The 22,059-nt window shown below is 35.6% G+C and overlaps 1 protein-coding gene across 1 annotated transcript; it reads left to right on the top strand.

Moving 5' to 3' along the window:
* The first annotated feature begins 238 nt into the window (after nt 1–238).
* On the top strand, nt 239–21,663 carry LOC140163823 (gamma-aminobutyric acid type B receptor subunit 1-like). Its single transcript, XM_072187426.1, has 17 exons — nt 239–769; nt 5,797–5,934; nt 6,172–6,339; nt 8,507–8,608; nt 8,757–8,822; nt 12,338–12,535; nt 12,707–12,973; nt 13,210–13,270; nt 14,555–14,632; nt 15,140–15,296; nt 16,063–16,189; nt 17,142–17,249; nt 17,663–17,785; nt 17,892–18,041; nt 18,819–19,007; nt 19,771–20,121; nt 21,165–21,663. Exons 1-17 carry the CDS (start codon nt 317–319, stop codon nt 21,267–21,269), a joined length of 2,841 nt encoding a protein of 946 aa, XP_072043527.1. The 5' UTR covers nt 239–316; the 3' UTR covers nt 21,270–21,663.
* The last annotated feature ends 396 nt before the right edge of the window (nt 21,664–22,059 follow it).

The raw sequence follows: 22,059 nt of genomic DNA, 5'->3' as shown, positions 1-22,059 counted from the left end.
CTACTCAAAGGCTGAGATCCCGGGGTGGGGTACACCCAACATTTTGGCAGGGGTGATCCATACAATCCCCCATGTACCAGGGTTAGATAAATTTAGTATTTTTGCAGATATTGTTTCTTCGTTGTCACAGGCATGAAGCTGTCTGTCCAACCATAGCAAATCGTCACCGCGTTATATATAGAAAAATTACGGAAACGCTTTCTACATGAGTAGTTTTCCCAGTATGCATACCATTATGATCAGCAATAATTATGATCTCAGGTAATTATTTGGTAAAACGAAACACGGTAAAACTTCACATGTAAACATAAGACAAATGTGTACATTAATGTCTACCACTGGAATTACCAATTGGTCTATCTACTCAAACATGGCATGGATGACGTGGAGGGGATATTTTGCAATGATATGGTTAACCATGTCACTGAGAACTCATGCCATATCGTCAACCCCAATTTCTGCAACCATGGAAAATTTGTCAACGCACACTTTATCACCTAGGGGCAACACAAGTAACGACGGCCGCGCTGGAGTATATTTTAGTGGGAGCACAAGTAGTGATTTTCTGGTATCTCAAGAAAGTACCAGTGGTATCCCTGATGCCAATCGTCAGAAGATCCCACTTTATATTGGTGGATTCTTCAGCTTAGGTGGATTATGGGATGGTAGCGGCGTACTTCCTGCAGTGGAAATGGGGTTAGATCATGTCAATAATAGAACAGATATCTTAGAAGAATATGAACTGAAAATGATATGGAATGATACACAGGTGAGATATTTATCATTCTGATTTGAGAGGGTGATTATTACAAGCTTTTATATGTCGCTCTACACGTGACATTATTTCAAATCAAATTTTCAGATCCCTCCCTCAAAGCAGCATCCTTTCAACGCATGTCGTGTCTGTACTTAAATTGTGTGTCGACATCGGAACGGATTAGGATAGTCAAGTAGTGTGGTTTTTGCAGCAGGAGGTCCCTTGTTTGTCTTTTGTTTTTTGTTTTGCTGTTGTTGTTGTAGTTGTTGTTGTTGTTGTTGTTGTTGTTGTTGCAGTTTTTGTTGTTTGTCTATCTATATTAAAGTCTATACACCAGCAAGCTACCACTGGCGGGAAATGGACCCGGGACCCCATGCGCCCAAGGCGAGTACCCTTACTGTCAGGCCACATTCTCCCACTTGACTGATAAAACGATGTGTAATGTTCACCCACGTTGGTTCAACTATCACAGCGCAAATATTAATTGAATATTTCATGGAATATCATAATAAAATGAACAAGCGTACCATTAAAAGTGAAACCTTTACATATATTGTGTCATATGTAAAGAATGTTGGTAGCTACTTCTGCATCACTGGACAGAAGAGATCCATTATAGCTATAACCCGCTTAGTCAAAAATACGTCAGTAAGACAAGGATTTGGGCGAGTCGAAGCCTTTAGATCATATCTTTCCCATTTTAGGTAATTTTGCTTAAATAATACTGTTAATCTTATAGGAAATGAGTGAAGGAAACCACTGGTCACATAATATATTTAACCCAAAACAAAGCTTTCACTATTTCTCCCCTACCTAGAAAAAATCACTCACATGTAAAAAAAACCCAACATTACAATGCGCTTGTTATATATTTTACTTTAATGTAGGTTTTATTTGTCTCAATATTTGATCACAAACACCGGTAGCTCGGACAATCATTTTAAACAGAAGGAATTACACCCTGGCTTGACCCCGCAGTCGGAAGTCAGCCCCAGACCGAATGTATTTAACAACCCAGCCATATGAATCATACCGATACTGTGCTTCTATGCTTATTAGTATTAGTTGTTATATGTGGTGCGATCAAGCAAAATCAGTCGGAACTCGGAAATATTAAATTTTCAGTTTCTTATAGGCTACTAAATAGCATTTACAAAGCTTATTTTGCAGAATAACCCATTGAAATTGGAGAACCAGTTCCAAAGATATTAGCAATTTTAAAAAGTGTTTCCAAAACAACAGGAAACAAAAGGAAATATTCGCTTTGTTTGGCTATATCTCAAAATCAATATTGCCGAGTTCCGACTGATTTTGCTTGATCGCGTCACATATGTTGTATTTATTATCCTTGTTTTCCCAATGTTTTGTCCAAGCTATCACAAGAACGTGACATATATAGGCGTTGCGCAGCCAGAAAGCCCTGAGCACAATTAAAATCCAATTTCAAATCCAAACAACAGGAAACAAAAGGAAATATTTGTTTGGCTATATCTCAAAATCAATATTGCCGAGTTCCAACTGATTTTGCTTGATCGCGTCACATATGTTGTATTTATTATCCTTGTTTTCCCAATGTTTTGTCCAAGCTATCACAAGAACGTGACATATAAAGGCGGCGCGCAGCCAGAAAGCCCTGAGCACAATTAAAATCCAATTTTGGTCAGTTTTGGGACGCTTATAAATATACTTAACACAGTTAGGACGCTGGACAACCGATTGTTATTGTTCTGCAAGGCTCACCCAGTCATTTAATAAGGCAATACAAACGATCGAATTTGGTATTCAAATGAACAAAATTTTGAGTTACACCTTTTCAGTGTAAAATTTTTTCTCGGCCAAATAAAAGCAATAATTTTCATTTTTTCAGTAAATGTCAGGAAAAACTGTAATGCTTGATACTGTATTTTTTTTTCAAATTTTAGTGTTAAACTTAGTCGTGAAATTCAGTCATTTAGTGTAAGATTTTCGATTTTGATAGGCTTCAACTCTGCCCGCGAGCCTTTTTTGGATCAACCTTTTAGCTTTTCAAAGTAATATAGTTCGCTAAAGAAGGAGTTTCCCCACTTTCTAACGCACATCACCGTGAGCGATATATCATAGTTTTGTCAGAATTTCCGTTTTGATTCCATAATTTTTGACTACCAGCTGAAAATTTTTCAAATCCACGCGTGAAATCTTAGGCTAATCATACTGCAGTTACTGTCCGTTTTCCTATACACAATACACAGTGCTCTCACCATTGACGCGTGACCTCTACAAATGATGTATGTTGGGAGAATGGACACTTGCCTAGTTAACATCACTGTGTGAAAATAACCAGCCAATATTTTACTTATTCTCCAAAACTTCTAGCAAATATATTTCTCTAACATGACCTACAGCTAGGTTAGATGTTCAGAAATGGTCGCACTTTTGTAAAATATGAGTGAGGGCAAGGCATAGCTAGCCAACTCCCCGTGTTAATTGAATGGAGATTTGACCGAAAATATTGGTATCGGACCGCTCACTTCTGAAGGATGCCACAAAAACCGGTAAAAGCTACATTTAAATTATTCTAAATAGGTTCTAGAAAATAAAGTTTTGTAACAAGTCCTAAATTTTTAGCTAATTTAGATGTTTGGAGAGGGTCGCACTTTTGTGTTTTAGGAAGGATTTGTAAACGACAGATAACACCAAAAATATAAAGAAATTATTTCCAAACCGTGTTAAGTCAACAATCATTATGTTGCTCATTTTGAAGAATGCTGGTTAACAAAAAGCAGGTCTTTGTCTCATTTCGTGAACAAAAGTACACATACCATTGTTTCCTTTCGTTTCCTTTATAATCGGTTACCCAACTGAAGCTATAAATACCAGCTTTATTGCGATGTCGCACATTGAAAACAGACACTTGTTCACAATCAGAGAAGATCTGATTTAATCAGTTGAGCTGCTTCAATGAGTGTTATCTTGGTTTAATAGCTTTTAATGGGGTTTAATCCTGCAAAGGTCGAGATGAGTTCTACTGTAGACATGACTGCATCATGTACTAGCATTGTGGATCGATATCTCTGGGTGCCCGGCCTGGATACAGTGTTGTCAGAACTTCAATATAGCAAAGAAATTACCTAGTGTTTCAATTGTCATGAAGGTGACTGGGTATAGTGCCTTTTGTTTGTGTTTGTTTGAAATTGCTTAAACCCACCGAAAGTCATAATGAAGCAGCCAAAACAATACAAGGTTAAACATGGAAGTTTATAACAACCTATTATAATGACCTAAAGGAAAAGTCATTTATGGCAACAATGAGCCTTGCATTGTAAGTCCTGGTTAAAATGTGTTAAGTACCCACCCCACCCCCATAGGCCTACATAATATTACATACCGGTACCTTATAATATTTATATAGCACGGCTATAGCTATACATTTAGAAAGTAGGTCCTATAGCGCTAAATTATGACAAATAGGCCTACACAAACCCGAACGCAAGTCTGAAGGGTGTAATGAAAATGCCAACCTGCGATGGGGGGGGGGGTCATTCAAAATTTACCTGGAGATAGGAGGGACAGAAAATTAAAATCCCCTCTAATAACACGCGAATTTTTCTAGGTTTGGACCGTAGATTTTCCCATGGACCTCATCCTAGGTAAATAAACAAACAAACAAACAAACAAACAAACAAACAGACAAAATGGTTTTCATAATCATGGAATCCATAGCCCCTATAAATTGAAATTGCAGGCTATCACGGGAGCAAATTTCCAAAATTCACCTCATTTACCAGAATTGGGGATTTGGGCTACCAAATCGCTGGTCAGGCAATCCTGGTTTTCATTGGAAAAGGGACCTGCTTGACAACAATTGAAATATCGATTATTTCTGCTGGTTGCTCTCCAGATAAAGTACTGAGTTTGACATTTTCGGAGCATGAATGGAAAAATGGTAAAATAAAAACGGAAATTCTGACAAAACTATAATATATAGACCCACACGATGTGCTTTACAGAGGTGGGAAATATCTTTCTTTAGCAAACTATATTAGTTTGAGACGCTAAAAATGAATTCCGTAAAAAGCTCGCGGGCGAACTAAAGGACTATAAAAATCAAAAATATCACACTAAAAGACAAAATATGATGCTTGAATTTTAACACCAGGATTTTTAAAACAAATGTATATCCAAGCACTATGTCTTTAACTGGCATTACTGAAGAAAAAAAAAATATTGCTTTATATTTGACCGAGAAAATAAATTTCATAGCAAAAAAGGTGTATCTCTGAATTGTGCTGATTTTAACATGTATCGATCGACTTTTAGCGCGACTATGCATTTCTAAAGAATTGGTTGTCCTGCGTCCTAACTGAACAGGCAACGGCAAAGGTGGAAACAATCTAAATTATAATGAAAGACAAAGATAAAAAGATTTTATCGCGTCTGATGTCACTGTCAATCAGTTTACACAGGTTAATAGCGGGTAAACGGAAGGCCGGTTTATCTGGTGCCGGTCGGAGAAAAGGAATAGCAGAAAATGGCGAAACAGTACGTACTTTTACAAGACAAAAATCAATTTTTCTAGGCATTGTTGACATGGTGCCTTCGCGAAAGAAAGTTTCCTACTATAAAGACCTATTTTTGAGATGGTTTGTATGTTTAAAGGTGTAATAAAATTAACAACGAGGCGTCCGGATATATCGCCGCGTTCAAGGCATCATTACGACACTTGTAAACAAACCGTGCTCGAGTTTGATTGACAGATGACGTCAGATGCGATAAAATCTTTTTATCTCTGTCTTTCATTATATTAAAGATTAATACAGACATGGCGAGCAGAAAAACGCACTTCTATTAATGTTCATTAATAGTTTGTCGAATTTGGAAACCTTAGTTAACTAACGAACACAAGAAGTCGAGAATGATATAGCTGTTAACTTTTTCAGAACGAGTTATTTTCAATATGATGTAAGAAATGTTATGTTGTAAAATCACATAAGTGAAATTTTGTATATAAAATCGCGAATTGTCCCAGTATTATTTATAATTATATATCTTTGTTTCTACAGTGTCAGTCTAGTATTGCCAACCGTATGTTCATCGATCAACTCTTACACGAGCCTACACAGATTATACTACTAGGACCTCCATGTTCAACCAGTGCGCAGGTCATTGCCAAGAGTGCTCACTTCTTGAACCTCATTACGGTAAGCATGTCCCCCTCTCAAGTAAACAAACTGTATTTGTAAATTAATTACACATACAAGATACTGAATTTCAACTTGCCACATGAAGTCAAAATTATCAAAATGCATTATCAAAACTTGGTGATTTCCCCAAGGTATTTCAGGTATGGGTGTCCCTGATGTATATTTATCTGGTTCGTATTTCATTGTTAACTTATTTTGTTATTCTTTCTTCTACTTTGTAATACTCTATATTAGTTGTCCTATGCTGCCGAATCACTTGCACTTTCAAATAAGGACATATACCCACACTTCTATCGGACCGTTGCTTTGGGTTCATCTTCCAATTTTGCAATTATCCGCTTCATGCAACACATTGGTTGGAGCAGACTGGCTACAATTCAGCAAACAGAAGCGTTTGCTCTAGTAAGTCTATATTCCTTAATGAGATATTGAACAATAAGAACACTGCTAGACAGGTATTCAATAAAATACCGTAAAACCTCGTCTACAAGCATATAGAGTGCTTTTGATGAAAGCTTAATTATCCAGGCCCCATTATGAAATTACATATCCAAGCATATACAAACAAGTATTATTGTAAGACAAATCTATTGTATTGGCATATTTACGCATGTTTCGTATTAATTTAGCTTTCATAAAAATACTGTGTATGCTTGTAGACGAGGTTTTACGGTAATCATCATTAGCAAATTAAGTTGAAAGAAGTGTTTATTAAACTTGATAATCACTGCTGTGCATACACGATATTATAACCCAGCAAACACAAAAACGTTTTAAAAACATTTTAAATAAGTTATATTTTGGCTTTTGGTTTAGGTAAAAACGTTTTAATAACATTAAAATTTCGGGTTATATAAAGGTCACGATAACGTTTTAAAACGTTTTTTATGAAAACACACTACAATAATATTTTTAAATGTTTTCAAAAAATGTTATTGTAAACTAAATTTATTTTTGCAAACATTTTAGCCAAATATTGTGTCAATACTTATATAACATTATGTTAAAATAGTTGAACCCAGCAAACACAGAAATGTTCTTAAAATGTTTTTTTTTAAACCTTTTAATAACATTTAAATGTCGGGTTATATAAAGGTCATGAAAACGTTTTTAAAACGTTATTGAAAATATTTTGGGCAAACATTTTTCGCAAAATATTTTTCAACCCCAAAATAACATTCTGTTTAGAATGTTTTGTATTAAGTTTTCAAGAATGTTTTTGGAATGTTATTAAAACATTTTATACCCTTTATATAACCCGACATTTAAACGTTTTCTTTAAAACATTTTTGTTTGCTAAGCAGTAGATTATCAGAAAATGTTTTTTAAGGTTATGAAAACGTTTTATACTCTTAATATACTCTTTATATAACCCGACATTTAAACGTTTTCTGACAACCTTTTATAACCTTTTGCGAATGATGTCGAAAACGTTTTGTGTTTGCTGGGAAGTTCCCCCTAATGCTTTTTTGAAAGAAATCGACAATTACTTAACGAAATGTAAAATTGTAAAACGTTATGAGTAACCTCATTTGTTTTACAAATCTGGTCATTGCGTTCGGTCACAATGGTTCATTATGTAAAAAAGAGGCAGTTTTAAAAGTTGCACCTGAGTCCATAGGAGTCAAATTTCAAACAATACAGCACATAGCTGTTCTTGTGTTTGTGGTGGAAATAAAACTTAACGTGTAAGATGTTCAGCAGCATACGCAATGTGTCCTCCAACACTGTTAACAAGTGCATTACAAAGTCGGCGTATGCTGCTTATGAAATTCCTGATCCGTTGCTGGTTTCAGCCAGATTTACTATTGACATCTCCAGAAAAACAGACGTGACACGTCGTTGAGGTGCTCTCGGCTGATTTGTCACTTCTCCTGTGACATGAAATTTCGTTTTCAATTTTCGAATCGCATTTTAATAGGCGCAACTTCCATACGACGAGCAATTTCATTCACTGATATATTTTCATCCAGCAAACATATTGCTCGACCGCGAAGGAAATCGGACAAACGTGGCATTAAAATGTGACTTTTCACATGTGATGAATTACTCTCGATATATGGTTTATTCTCACTGGAGGATATACTCTGCCCAATTCAGCCATTTATCACTAAAAAAGAAAAGATTTAAACACCTGCTTTGCTTTAGAAAGTGAAGATAACCAAAGATTAATTTTTTTAAACAAACACATGAATATTCCTGGCCTGCTGTATTGTCTAAAAAACGGTCTCTTTTTTACATAATAACCCATTGTGACTTAACGCAATGACATGTGACCCTATAATTTTGACCATATGTGTAAAGCCAATAAGGCTACCCATACCTTTTTACACATTTGCATTTCGATTTATTTAAAAAAGTATTTAGGGGGAACTTAAGTTGTGGACCCTATATTTTAACTCTGAGAAAAATTCGAACGAAAATGACGTTTCATATTTTGTAATCAAATTGCTCTCTTCTTACCTTTGTAAAATACATTTGTTTTAAATAAACAAAAGTAAAGTAAATAAATAACCTCTGCATGCATCTTTAATTTTGTTTTATGATCCACTTTATCAAATCCAATCAGTCAGTAGAAGACTTGGGATCCAAATTGAAAGGTTCGAACTTAACACTGGTTACATCTGAGACGATATCCACTAATCCATATATACCTGTAGCAAACATCAAGGTAAGAAACATGTGGCACTGTGGTAACTTTCATAAATAAAATTACAAATCACAATCAGCAAAACTACATTATTTTAAAGTGGGCAATTCAGTAAAATATTTTCCAACAAAAATATTAAAAGGAAAAACAATAAACGTTTGAATTACAGAAGCGTGATGCCAAGATCATTTATATGTTCATTTATGAAGACAAAGCTAGGAAGATATTATGCGAGGTAAGTATTGTTTATTATTCAACCCCCAAAGTGTATCGAACAACACTTTTTATTATTTGAATAATAGTCCTATGGTCATAATTTTGTCGTTTAAACGTACTGCTTAGATAGTTTGAATGATAATTGCATCATGCAGTTATTGTTAACTACACGTATGCACACAACACAGGGGCACTCACAATAGGCAATTGAACCCTACTGGTAGCGCTGTATCGTAGCTATTGGGGATGAACTAGTTAGTATCATATATCAAAAAGTATAAAGCTATGATTTTAGTACTTTCTCTCTGTTTCAATTACGTATTAATTCTTTTCCAAATATCTGAATCTTCAACCCGGTACAAGCTTTAATAACGGGGGAACATACATTTTTATTAAAAAGAAATCCTACCATCTATCCAAACTCGCCGTGTTATTCCATTGCACATTTTACTTCACCGGGCAGCCATTTTTTGATCGTATTTTAAAGATTGGCGTCATAAAACCGTCATAGGTACAAATTTAGTACTTTCTGTCAATCAATTATGGCTTATTCTCTACGTGTCAATCTTTAAATAATTGGCATAGTCCTTATAATAACGGTACTCCGCCTTGATGAGTAAATGACAGCAAACAGCTGCAAACCAGTGAAAAATATCCCAAAACTCGGTCAGTGGGGCTCCGTTCGTACATGTCAATAGAGTCATTATCGATTGGATTAGTCGTCCGTAGCGGACAATTCGGTCGCTCATTGGGTCAATATTATCAGGTGGTAATAAATTTGCATTGGACAATAGATTACTACATAATGGTTTAATACTGCATATATCGGTTTAATCTTCAATAAGCGGGTTTATGGCTGGAAAGGTCACGGTGAATTCGGCCTGGACGTAAGTGCACTATGGAATACCTGAGCGCAAGAAGACCGTAAGTCCACTTTGCCCCCCAACATGTATACACTAAAGTTGCGTATAGTTTCTTATAGTTTGATAATAATAATACATGTTCAGGGGCCAAAACCGGATTTTTCACCACCTTTCATGAGGATTTTACCCTGGAACACGTATTACACATTATCAAACCCTAAGAAACTATACATAACTTTAGTGTATACATGTTGAGGGGCAAGTGGACTTACGGTCTTTTTGCTCTCAGGTCTTAATTAGAGCACTGTGTGGTTTCGATCCATGTGAAGTCCTAAATGTGAACTGTGACCAATATGCTATGACCACATGGATACGCTGAGGACGTATAAGTTTTTATCAGTATCACTAATACATTGCATTGATATATGTGATGCGATCAAGCAAATATTAAATTTTCAGTTTCTTAGGATAATCAAAAGCCTTTACAAAGCTGCTTTTTGCGCAAAACCCCATTGAAATTGAACAACCAGTTCCAAAGATATGAGCAATTCATGAGTTTCCAAAACAGCAGGAAACAAAAAGAAATATTGCCTTTGTCTGGCTATATCTCAAAATTAATATTCCTGAGTTCCGACTGATTTTACTTGATCGCATATACAGGGTGTCCCAAAAATAAGAGGCCCCACATGGCGCCCTCTTTTTTTCCTATTTCTGAAAAGTTGATCAAATATATTTTGGTATGTAAAAAAACCTTCAATCGTTAGCTTTAATAAACCAAAACAATTATTTGAATCGGTTCATAACTTTTGAAGATATGTCCTGTTAAAGAAATATACCCGTTTTCACTCTGTCCACGGAGGAGGTTTGGCTACTTCAAAGATTGAAAAGTGCATATATACCATGCATGAATATAAAACATTTCTCGATGATAACTTTATAAAATAACAACTTTATTTAAGGGAATGGGCTTTACCGGTGGGCTTATGGGTTATGGATTTTGTTAAGTGTCATTAATTTGGGCGAAATTGATGTGGGAAGGGACTTCTTTTGCTATACTTGCAATTACTTATGTTTTTCTCGTTTCTTGCTTTCTTTTTATTGACAACATAAGTCATTTCTCTTTTTGGAATAAAAGGTAGCGCTGAAAAGGGCTGTTTAGTTTGTCTTTGGTTCTTTTGAAGTGAGTTTACTGTGCTGCTCTGCCCTCTACCTGGTTGCCTCCGTGACGAATACAGGTTTCAGCTCTAGTTCTCATTGCATTAATTGCGTTGCGTACCATCCTTAAGGCCTTGTGCGAAGATGTTTGAAGCTAGCTGGTGATCCTCGCTTACAGTGAATGCTTTCTCAAGACTAATGCTATTATCTTTCCATGTCATTAACCGTGTGCTTCGTTTAAATCTTTGATGTAGCCAAACCTCATCCGTGGACAGAGTGAAAAACGGGTACATTTCTTAAAGAGGGCATATCTTCAAAAATTGTGAGCCGATTGAAAGAATTGTTTTGGTTTATTAAAGCTAACGATTAAGGGTTTCTTTACATACCAAAATATATTTGATCAACGTTTCAGAAATAGGAGAAAAAGAGGGCGCAATGTGGGGCCTCTTTTTTTTGGGACACCCTGAACATCCTAATCAACTCCAAAGATATTGTGATATAGTTGACTTCATTTAAAGACATGTGTCTTAAATTCAGTGACATCTAAACTTATTGAACATTATCATTTGCGACCAAATTATGTGTCACCTTGAACATCACAGCACCATTTCGAAATTGCAACATGGTTTCAGTTCCGTGCGTTATTGGGAATCTCAACTTATTGCAATAGAAGTTCTCGCACACAACCTAGACAATCATTGGCAGACTGATGTTCAAATATTGGGCTTTCAGAAAGCCTTTCGTGTTATTCGTCATCGGCGATTGCTAATGAGGGGTATTTTTACGGAATACGATGCCCTCTCTTACTGTGGATTGGAAAATGTTTAACACCAAGAACGCACTGCCAGAGAAAAGTCTCAGACAGTGTAATTTCAGACGTAAATTAGGAGTCCTCAAAAGAACTTTTCTAGATCCTCTCATGTTTCTCATTTGTATTAATGACAATACAGATCATATTGAAAGGTTTACAAGAATAAGATTATTTGCAGACGATTGCCTCCCATACAGAGTCATCCAATCACCACGAAAATACATAAATATTACAGAATGATCTCTCTTTGTAATTGGGCCAAAAGATGGCAAATGAAATTATTTAATACCGTCGAATGCAAAACTGTCAGGATTTCAACCAAGAAATCGTGATTTAATGATCAGCTCAGCAAGTCTGTAGGTGTAGAGATCTTTCATAATCTCAAATGGACCTTCCACATCAACAATCTGGGTGCTAACTAGTAGTGGTGGGCGAGCCGATCTAACTCGCCATAATTTTGTTTAAACATGACAATTTTAAAAACAAGTAATGTTGCGCTAAAATTTCGTTTTGATCAGTCTTAACTTTTTAAACCGAACTTCGATTTCAGTCAAACCAAAATTATTATTATGCCATTGTATTCCACAAGTACATTCCTAGACGTGTGGTACAACTTGGTTATTCTATCAATCTATTTACTTTCATATACATATTGTAAGAAATAATTTGTTTACTATGCCCGTATTTGTATATTTCATACAAAAGGCACGCAGGCAGGGCATGGCTACAGCAGAATACGTGTGGATAATGCCTGGCTGGTACACACAACAATGGTGGACAGAAGACAATAACGCAATCAATTGCACCGTGGACGAAATGAACGATGCTGTTAATTCAACAACAATTTTAACAACGCATCAGCTACATCCAGGCCCCAAAGATGGACGAACAATTTCAGAATTTGTAAGTTGATTCAGCACTATCCATTATAATACTTATTGTTGATTTGCCTTATTTGTCGTCACTGGTGTTTCAATGTAAACATTCGTATAAATCAAGAATATACTTAAGAAATATTGTATTCTTCAAAAAATCATTATGTCAAACTGCAGTAAAATAACTTTTTATTAATAGACGCCCAAGCAACTGGAATCCGAACTTCGAGATCGATTTACATGGCCGCAAAATCAGAATTACACAATGACCGATTATGGCCCCAATGGATACGATGCTATATGGGCTATTGCTTTAATGTTGAACAAAAGTGCCCAAGTACTGGCGGAGAAAGTGTTTGAAGATGGTAAAAAACGTCGATTGGAAGATTTCCATTATGAGGATAGTGAACTGTTTTTGGAAACATTTGTTTATAATTTGGACCAAACTGACTTTGACGGAATGACGGTAAGAAACGGGTTAATGTAAATGTTTGCTAAAAAATAAAGAAACAAACAAACAAGCACGATTTGTTATTAAGAACAGTTATTTTTATGTCTGTCCAAGTTAGGTTTCTAAAGCTACTCTATATTTAACAAATTTAAACTAAACAGTTTATTTCCATATTATTCTTTTCTAAAAGAATCAGTTAAATTCTACTAAACTAACCCGTTTATATAAATGTATAACTTCTTTTCTTTTAGGGTCACGTTACTTTCAGAGATGGCGATCGATTGGCGGATACATCAATCGGACAAATGCAAGGTACTCGTTTTATGGTATTATGGATCGCAACGACCCTTGACCGAAAACACCTTTTACCCATAATTACTTCATAACATTTTTTGTGAAAGTTAACTTATACCAACGTTGTTTATGCATTCTGAAGTATATTGCAATCAATAAGACTATGAATCTGTAATTGAAAGTATACTTTGATTGGACAATAATCTTGCATATTAACATGAATACATACAATAATAAGAATGAATACAGCAATTTGCGTCTTACAATGTGCACTTCTCAAAATGACACAATATGGCACTCAAAATGGCAGTCATATTCTTCTTGTTGATTATAAAGTTGTATTTCATTCAATGTTCTTGTGACTTGTGTAATATTATATCCTCTGCATACAAAATCCCTGCACAGATGACAATTTCCAAAACGGCGCTGCTTTCACAAATCACTCACTTTCTCCGAGAATTTGGTTTTGTTCCGCACTGTCCCACTTACATTGACAGAATGTGTTGTTTCGTAAACCAGACTTCAGCATGTCACATCCGAACATGATCCCTTTTATAGGAAAAATGCGCTATTTGGCGTACCCCAGATCTTCTTTCGTTATAGCTGGATTGGTGGCACATTGAACTAACATAAAAACAAATATGCCTGGCTCGCAAGTGCCTTTACTTGGAGGCACATAGAATATGATTATATACATTAACAGATAGCCCACAGCAACACATTCATAAATTCTGCTATGAAATACTTTTTACCTTTAATTAAATTGTCACAACAATCTGGAAAGTCTTCATTCTTATTTCTATTAATAGCTCACTCCTTCATAATCAACATAATGATACAAAATGGGACGTCCTATATTTCCTTTTTGCGTTATTGAAACTGTCTGTGGGATTTTTCTAAGATTTCCCAAATTGTGCAATTTCCAATCTACATTCTGGGGAATTCCCAATCTATAATTGACCTGATGGCGTTGTTATCATGATTACATGAGAGGGAACTCCCACCCTTTGTTAAATAGCTTCAAGTTCAGTAAAAGTTAAATGATCAAATTAAAATACCCACGCCATATCACAATAGTATTGCCTTATTAGGTAATCAACCCTGCTCAACCCTACCTAACCCCGTGACTGGGATGCGAAACTTCTCCTCGAAACCTCTTCTTCTTCTTAGACATAGGAACATCTACGTCGTATCATCCCTACAACCGTCTAGCTATAGCTCCACGTGATTTCCAGCTCCGTGGGTCTAGGTTTTGGATCAGTTCAATACTTCAACTTTTTTTCACATTTGTATTTGCTTTAGAATATGCACAGGTTACCGTAGCTACGTACTTCATTAAACAAGACAGTTTGTTGTTGGAAAATAATATCATATGGAAAGGTAAAGGTTTATTTCTGTCTATATTATAATCTCTTAGAACGTAAGGGGTATCTATTTTTACACGCCTCATCTTTGGGGATGAAGGTCGGGCAATCATTCTAAATTTGGTCCATACGTCAGATACGATGAACCATCTTTCACCAAAGTTATGATTCTTAGATCACATGTCCCAGTGCTTCTAGGTGAAATTTGCCTAAATTTGCCGAATATGGCATTGTATGGCGGGCAGAATTAACCGTCCATTTGTTACCGAAATGAGTTATATGTAATTGAGAAAACAAATGGACATAGGTGGTTCTGGCTCTAAGCCCTCGATTTATATCTCAAATTACTAAATTTTTACCCTGATGAAACTTGAATTTTTCATGAAATGCAGCTAAATTTATGTATCTATTTAAAATTTAAAAGATTTCTCTGAAACATAATTATAAAATAATTATGATTATTTCGGTGTAATATCGGAATGGTCGTTTTTAATACGCTCTTCTACTTTGTATTTAATATCAGGTGGGTATGTTCCATTAGACCATACAAGGATTTTACGTTTAGAGCATTATCATGGAATCAGTTATCCATCCTATATAGCAATGTGCCTATTTGCTGGGATAGGTATACTTCTGGCAGGGATCTTCTTGGTATTCAACATCAGATACAGAGAGAAAAGGTAAGGAACCGTGTAAAGAATCTGAAAAGATATTAACGGATAGTATAATTTTCATAAATTTAATGAGTGTAATCATCAATAATAGATATGATATAGAATACAGTGAGAATAAGAATTAAGATACCAGTTATGCTCACCCCTGTATATCCTTAACAAAGACAGATATGTCATAATTGGAACCAACAACTAATAGCTGCATCTTTTAGCTCGAATTTAAGTCCTCATTTGTTGAAATCGTCCAAGTAAGATGTAAATTAAAAAATTGCGGTTTGCTCTATTGTATTGCTCCTATTGATTTGTACACAACTTGAAAAAGAGAACTAGCGCCGTGCTTCCATTGACAAGTACGTTAAAACTAGCATCGTGCTTTCAATGATTAGAGCACTCTGATTAGATGCAATCTTTGACAAAAATATAGATGTATTAGGTGAAAATATTTAAATAAAACAACAGAAATATAGTTTCAATGATTCGATGAAAGACCGTCAGGACGTGTCACGTGGGACATTTTCTGAGAATTAGAAACACCACGTCAACTAGCGAGTAGTACAATTGCCAATCAGAGGATAACCAGAGACATCCCGCACGCCCATGCGCTTCCGTTGTATTTACATTTTATTCCTTTTCGTTATCTTTATGAATATACATATTGGTATGCTTTTAATTTTGTATAGTTAACGATGATATTTTTGTAGAGAAACCCACTGCACCACATGACGCTATTATTTGTACAATGATAATATAATTTACTTTTCATGCTTTGCAGACTTCTGAAACGTTCCAGTCCAAACATAAATAATCTTGTCATCATTGGAAATATCTTGATTTACATAAGCGTTCCTATCGCAGGACTTGATCATGTCTCACTGGACACTCTTCAGGCAGCTTGTCAGGTTTGTTTGTTAAAATTTGTTAATTATTTATTACGTGGACAGTGCATTACACATCTTTACAGGAAGAAACTTTACTTTGAAGAAACCAAAATCACAGGTCATATATTCATCATCCTATATTTTACCTAAATTTCAATTTGACCAGACAATAGCACAACAGCACCACGCCCTATTATGTTATACTGGAAGACAGCGTCTGACATCATCTGTCAATCAAACTCGAGCACGGTTTGTTTACAAGTGTCGTGATGATATGAGTTGCTGTACGCGGCGGTAAAACCGGGCGCCTTGTTGTTAATTTTGCACCTTCAAACATACAAACCATCTCAAAAGTTAGGTCTTTATAGTAGGAAACTTTCTTTATTATGCCTAGAAAAGTTACTTTTCGCCTTGTAAAGGTACGTAATATTTCGCCATTTTCTGTTATATCACTCATACATAAATTCTAGACAGTTCATTGGTTGATACCATTTGTCATTTTTACCATCACCCTCTACGTGTGATAGTCTTTACCATCATAGTGCTCTGCCAAAGTGCGCCTGCGCCAAGCCGTGCGCTGACTCTTGGACTCGCCGATTAAGTTATGGGGTGGACCCCAAAATGTGAAGCATATCACGGCAAAACATGGTGTTATGTTGATGAAAAAATGTATTTCCTACCTACATAGTATTTTAGTAATAGAATTTATGCATGAGTGATATAAAACAAATATTAACTGTCTTAAATTCGTGTAATTCCGGCTCGTGGAATGGAACAATCCATCTTTCACCTCGTGATTATATTTCGACCATCACACTCATAGACAGTTAATATTTGTATACTATTCCTTTTCTCCAATCGACCTTCCTTTTACGCGCTATTAACCAATCATGGTCGTAGGGACTTTGATTGACAGTGACGTCAGACGCAAACTAGTCTTTTTTATATCTGTCTTCAATTATATTTCTTTCAGGCGCGTATATGGTTTCTTTCCATTGGTTTTGTATTAGCTTTTGGTTCCATGTTCAGTAAAATTTGGCGTGTGTATCGAGTGGCTGCTTTGAAAACACCTGTAAGAAGGGTAAGAATACCTTTTTTCTTTAATAAATATTTCTTTTCTGTCAAGCTTTTTGTTCTGCAGCAACCTGCTTTTAACCCAGCAAAGGGCGTGTGCCCCATAGCCCCCCTATACGCGAATGGAAGTAATACACATGCTGAAAACCTAGTGGCACTTTGGCAATTCCCTGGTAAATCCGAGCTGTGGGTGTTAGGCGCTCAAAACATAATTAAAGTCGAGAATAATTTTAAAAAAACGATCAGAGCATTGACTGTGCGAATGTCCTTGTTTAATGACTGTGTTATATGGTTGTTGCTTTTATCGTCAATGCATATTGTCATGTTAAATAGTTGCCCTTATAGTGTCTGATATTGAAATAATGTTACGTGAATATCTGGATAACGCCTTCAAGTACACTCTGTTATTTTCCATTTCAGGTTATCACGGATGGGTATCTGTTCATCATGATATTCGTATTTCTGTGCATTGATGTGTTTTTGCTAACTTTGTGGCAAGCTATAGAACCAATGCACTTGGAGCCAAAAAACCTAACTGTTAAGGTAACTGATGTAGTTAGTAGAACATCACCATAGTCATTATAAATGCAGCTGTTTTACCATTGTACCAGTCCAAACAAACATTTTGTAATAAACTTTTTATCCACAGGAGTCCGACTTGATCAATCAACATGTTGTCAACATCCATTACATTCAGCAATGTACATCGGATAACTTGATCTATTGGTTGTTGCCGCTTTATACCTACAAAGGTCTTCTCCTTATATTCGGCACGTTTTTGGTTTGGGAGACAAGAAAGGTAGGTACAATTATAATCCGGTGGTGTATGCGCTAGTAGTAGCTGTAAGGTAGACATCTATTCATGCATTGATGCAGAAAAGCAGTATCTGGTTTTGATAACTTCAAATATATAATGTGATTTACTTTGGGATTTAGCTATTTACTTGTATGAAATATTTCTTACTTTCGATGAAGACTAATTCAAGACACCTACATCACAAATACAAACGCATGGTATGTTTTGTTTATACAATAATCATAGATTTGCACCATCTGTTTTTGAAGGGTTTGTTTTGGACCGAGGTAATTTCCGTGGACAAATACAGAAGCCCAACACAAACCACCGACGATTTCACGAAATGACCGTAAAACATATAAGCCTAGAGCAAAGTTAATTATATTTAGAGGCTAATGACTAAAGATATTCCGAGGTCCAAAGCCCCATTAAATCCATCAATTGCAAGGCAGAGCCCGTGCCGTTGCGCCACCGTGACCCGATTTGTTACCACTATTTACCTTTTTTCATGAAAGTAAAAATGTGTATTTTCTGCTTGTTAAGCGTTAAGAAACAATACGCAAAGTCGGGTTGTTTTTATGTGCGGAAGAATTATGTACTCTGCTGTCAATTGTGAGATACATTATTAATGACCTGTATACATTTACGTTCGCGTGTTTACAAATAATATGATTGGTTACCACAAGATCATGAATATTTGTTAACATATTCCGCGTTTGCAATTTGTCATTGGGTCTATAGACAGTAATTAACTATATTATTTTGCTTCTCATTTTAAAGGTTACAATTCCAGCACTCAACGACAGCAAACTAATAGGTATATGTGTGTACAATACAATTGTGCTTTGCATTGTGGGAGTTTCCGTTAGTTTCCTGATATCCGATAATACGTCATGGCTCTTCATCTTCACTTCAGGCATAATCATCTTTTGTGCTACATTCTCCCAATTGGTTCTTTTCATTCCGAAGGTATATACAATTATCGTCAATTAAACAGTACGGTCAGACTTCCATTTTCTGTGCAAGGAACTCTGCTGAATTTTGAAGCATAAACCTAAATTATTCGTGCCAAATTCATTTAATACTATTGGGTGATGTGTTCGTTTCACAATTCAATCGTGTAATCAGGACACATCTGACCCTTAATGATACCCCTTCCCCACCACAACCTCGCCCCTCCACCTTGGCTATGCCACTAGCTGCCACATTTCCAAAAATATTCACCTTGAAAAAGGAAACTTAATAACTGTTTTCGATTATTGTGGTTGAAGTATGCAAAGTACTAATGTTTTGACATTTATCTCTGAGCGTATATTTATAAATAATTGGTAACATTTTGCCTCATTGAAGTTCGACAGGATATAATGCTTATTGGAATCAGAGCAATGCACTGTTAATAAATTATTTTGCCCAACACTGTAAACGAGCTGACATTTTTATTCCCCAAAGATCAAGACCAATAATCTAAATTTAGATCATAAACTCTCAAACTTACCAATCTGTAGTTCTATAACTCCTTAATTAATAGACTAAACCTTTAATATACGAGCGTAAATTGTATCATATATACTATTCACAAACCAATTTTTCAAAATTTAAAATAATTTTTTGAATGGTCATGGTTACATGTAGGTTTATAATTATGATTGGTATGAGACAAGCCCTTCATATAGCGCGCAATTACCAAATCTGAATAGATGCTGAAACATTCTGTTAACATTTCTGTTTGTAGGTAATGCTACTTCGTAAATATCCTGATGGATTAACTAGCACAAGCATATCCACTCTAGTAACACAAGGAAATGGAAGAAGAAAAAGTTCCTTAGGGGATACTTGGAACGGTCAAATTTACGGAAAGAATCCCCCTGCAGAGGTAGAGAATAAATATGGACACGACCGTGAGAACGGTAACGACACACTCAATGACTGTGTGAAAAACGGCCATGACAATAGGAAAAACATCTTAGCAGGTGTTGAGAACAGTTCTGTGAACGGAAAAGATATAATTGCTGTCTTCGTTGGTGAAAGCAACAACAAGGGAAATCTTGAGGACGGACAGAATTTGGAAAACATCGTAGACGAGGTAATATAATACGTCGAGCGTTTTCAGTCATAAAATCGCACGTAATTACCTAATATAACAAAATCTTACTTCAGTATAAATTAGTTGCCTGTCACTATTGTTTTGACCCACGTGACAATATGCATTTTCAAGCAGAAAGTTTCAGTTACAGAAACAAATTATAAAGATATTATTTGATAACCAATACCAGAAAACGAGGTCATGGTGGATACCAAAGCATTGACAATAAATATAGAATATTTCTTCACTAAGTGACAAAACTAATCTGAAAGGGGTTAAATATTTATTGGGGTATGGTGTCGGGAGATGGTGTTCACAAGTTTCTGAAAGAATGCGTGCTTTCCATGAATTTACATTTATATGCTACTCATAATGCAGTGAATTAACATAAACTGGCGGATTTAAGGAGACTGAATTTGAGTTTTGAGGGGGTAAATTTTCTGAACTCCTGAACATTGTTCTGATATTATCCAATTTATTGAAGTTTGAGAAATAAAAGAAAACAAAACAAAAGAAGATTTTATATTATATTAGATAATATTGTATTAATGATACTCTTTGAAAGATAGTTATACATCCAAAAGACAAAATCAAGACCCGTAACACTATTGATTGCGTCTACAAAAGTCCGTACACCACCTGTAACCATTCCTATGTAGATAAAACTGGTCTCAAATTCTTAATTTAGTAGCGTGTCTGTCAAGTGAACAGTTGAAATCGGAAATAGAAGATCATGCTCTTCAACAAAATCATGTCATTAACTGGGACAATGCAAACATCCTTTGTTCATACAAACTCTAGACACATCACAGATTCCATTTGGATCAGGAGTATATAACCCAACGGCATGAAGGGGTCCACTCTTTAAGTCACGTATATGATCCCCTCCTGATAAATTACCCATGTCATTCTGAAGATGTCTATCAACCATGATAGATGAAATCGTCAATCGTGAGTAAAATTCTGGTTTTGTGCAAAAGAAATTTATTTAACCTATACCCTATACCTCTTATTATATTGTTTGTTGTTGTTGTTTTTTTCAGATGGAAAATAAAGACAGTATAAAAGATGATACAGCAACTACTGCTACCGTTGTTGTTTATAACGTCGATGATGATGTATTCGATGAATATGATACGAAATTTTGAAAATGAAAATGTAGCCTATCTTTATGACGTAGTGGTGCAGTGGGTCATTAATTCAATGACACGTGACTTACAACTCTCTCGGATACTACAGTTATATCAATGCAATAATATAACAAACTATAATATAATAGTATAGTATAAATATTGGTTATAACCCTAGTACCACGAAGGGCCAATCCCAAGGTTTTTCATCCGTCATGAAAAACGCTAGTATTTACGCCCAAACATTTGAGATAATCGTAGATCTATTTTAGTTACAAAAATATTAACCCAGTGCCTTAAACGGGGATAGTACCAATCATAACATATAACCATATAACTGAAGTCAACTCACAGAGGTCTACTATAAACAAGATACGATCTATACTGTACATGTTCACGTAACCGCCTTCAACTCTTAGTAGTAGTAAGAGTATGAGCGGCGTGAGCCGCGAATATTCTTACAAACTAGTAGCACCCACCAAAATGCTCTTACAAGTAGGAGGTGTACTCTTACAGCCATCTGTCTTGGTCTCAAACTTGTCATCAACTCCAATTTGTTTATCTATAAACCTGTCAGCAACTCCAATTCCTTTACCTTTGACAAGAGTTGATTCACATGTAGGCATATAATTGGGTAATTAATTGAATGGGTCTGAGGGAGCAAGGTAGATGGTCATTGTATGTGCCTGGATTTATAGACTAGGTTTAACTATAGACCATCTAATACCATTGATTTCTTCCTATACATTCATTTTCCATTTTTGCCTTGCTTTCTTTCCTTCTTCCTTTTGTTCTTTTTTTTTCCTTA

This window comes from Amphiura filiformis, chromosome 1 (assembly GCF_039555335.1).
Source record: "Amphiura filiformis chromosome 1, Afil_fr2py, whole genome shotgun sequence".
In the NCBI taxonomy this organism is placed as follows: domain Eukaryota; kingdom Metazoa; phylum Echinodermata; class Ophiuroidea; order Amphilepidida; family Amphiuridae; genus Amphiura; species Amphiura filiformis.
This window is presented reverse-complemented; position numbering and strand designations above follow the sequence as displayed.

Excerpts from the sequence above, each read along its gene's own strand:
- LOC140163823 (XM_072187426.1), top strand. The coding sequence starts at position 317 with ATGTGTACATTAATGTCTACCACTGGAATTACCAATTGGTCTATCTAC. Across the intron at positions 8,609-8,756 it reads TACCTGTAGCAAACATCAAG|AAGCGTGATGCCAAGATCAT; the intron begins GTAAGAAACATG and ends TTTGAATTACAG. Across the intron at positions 18,042-18,818 it reads TGGTTTGGGAGACAAGAAAG|GTTACAATTCCAGCACTCAA; the intron begins GTAGGTACAATT and ends CTCATTTTAAAG.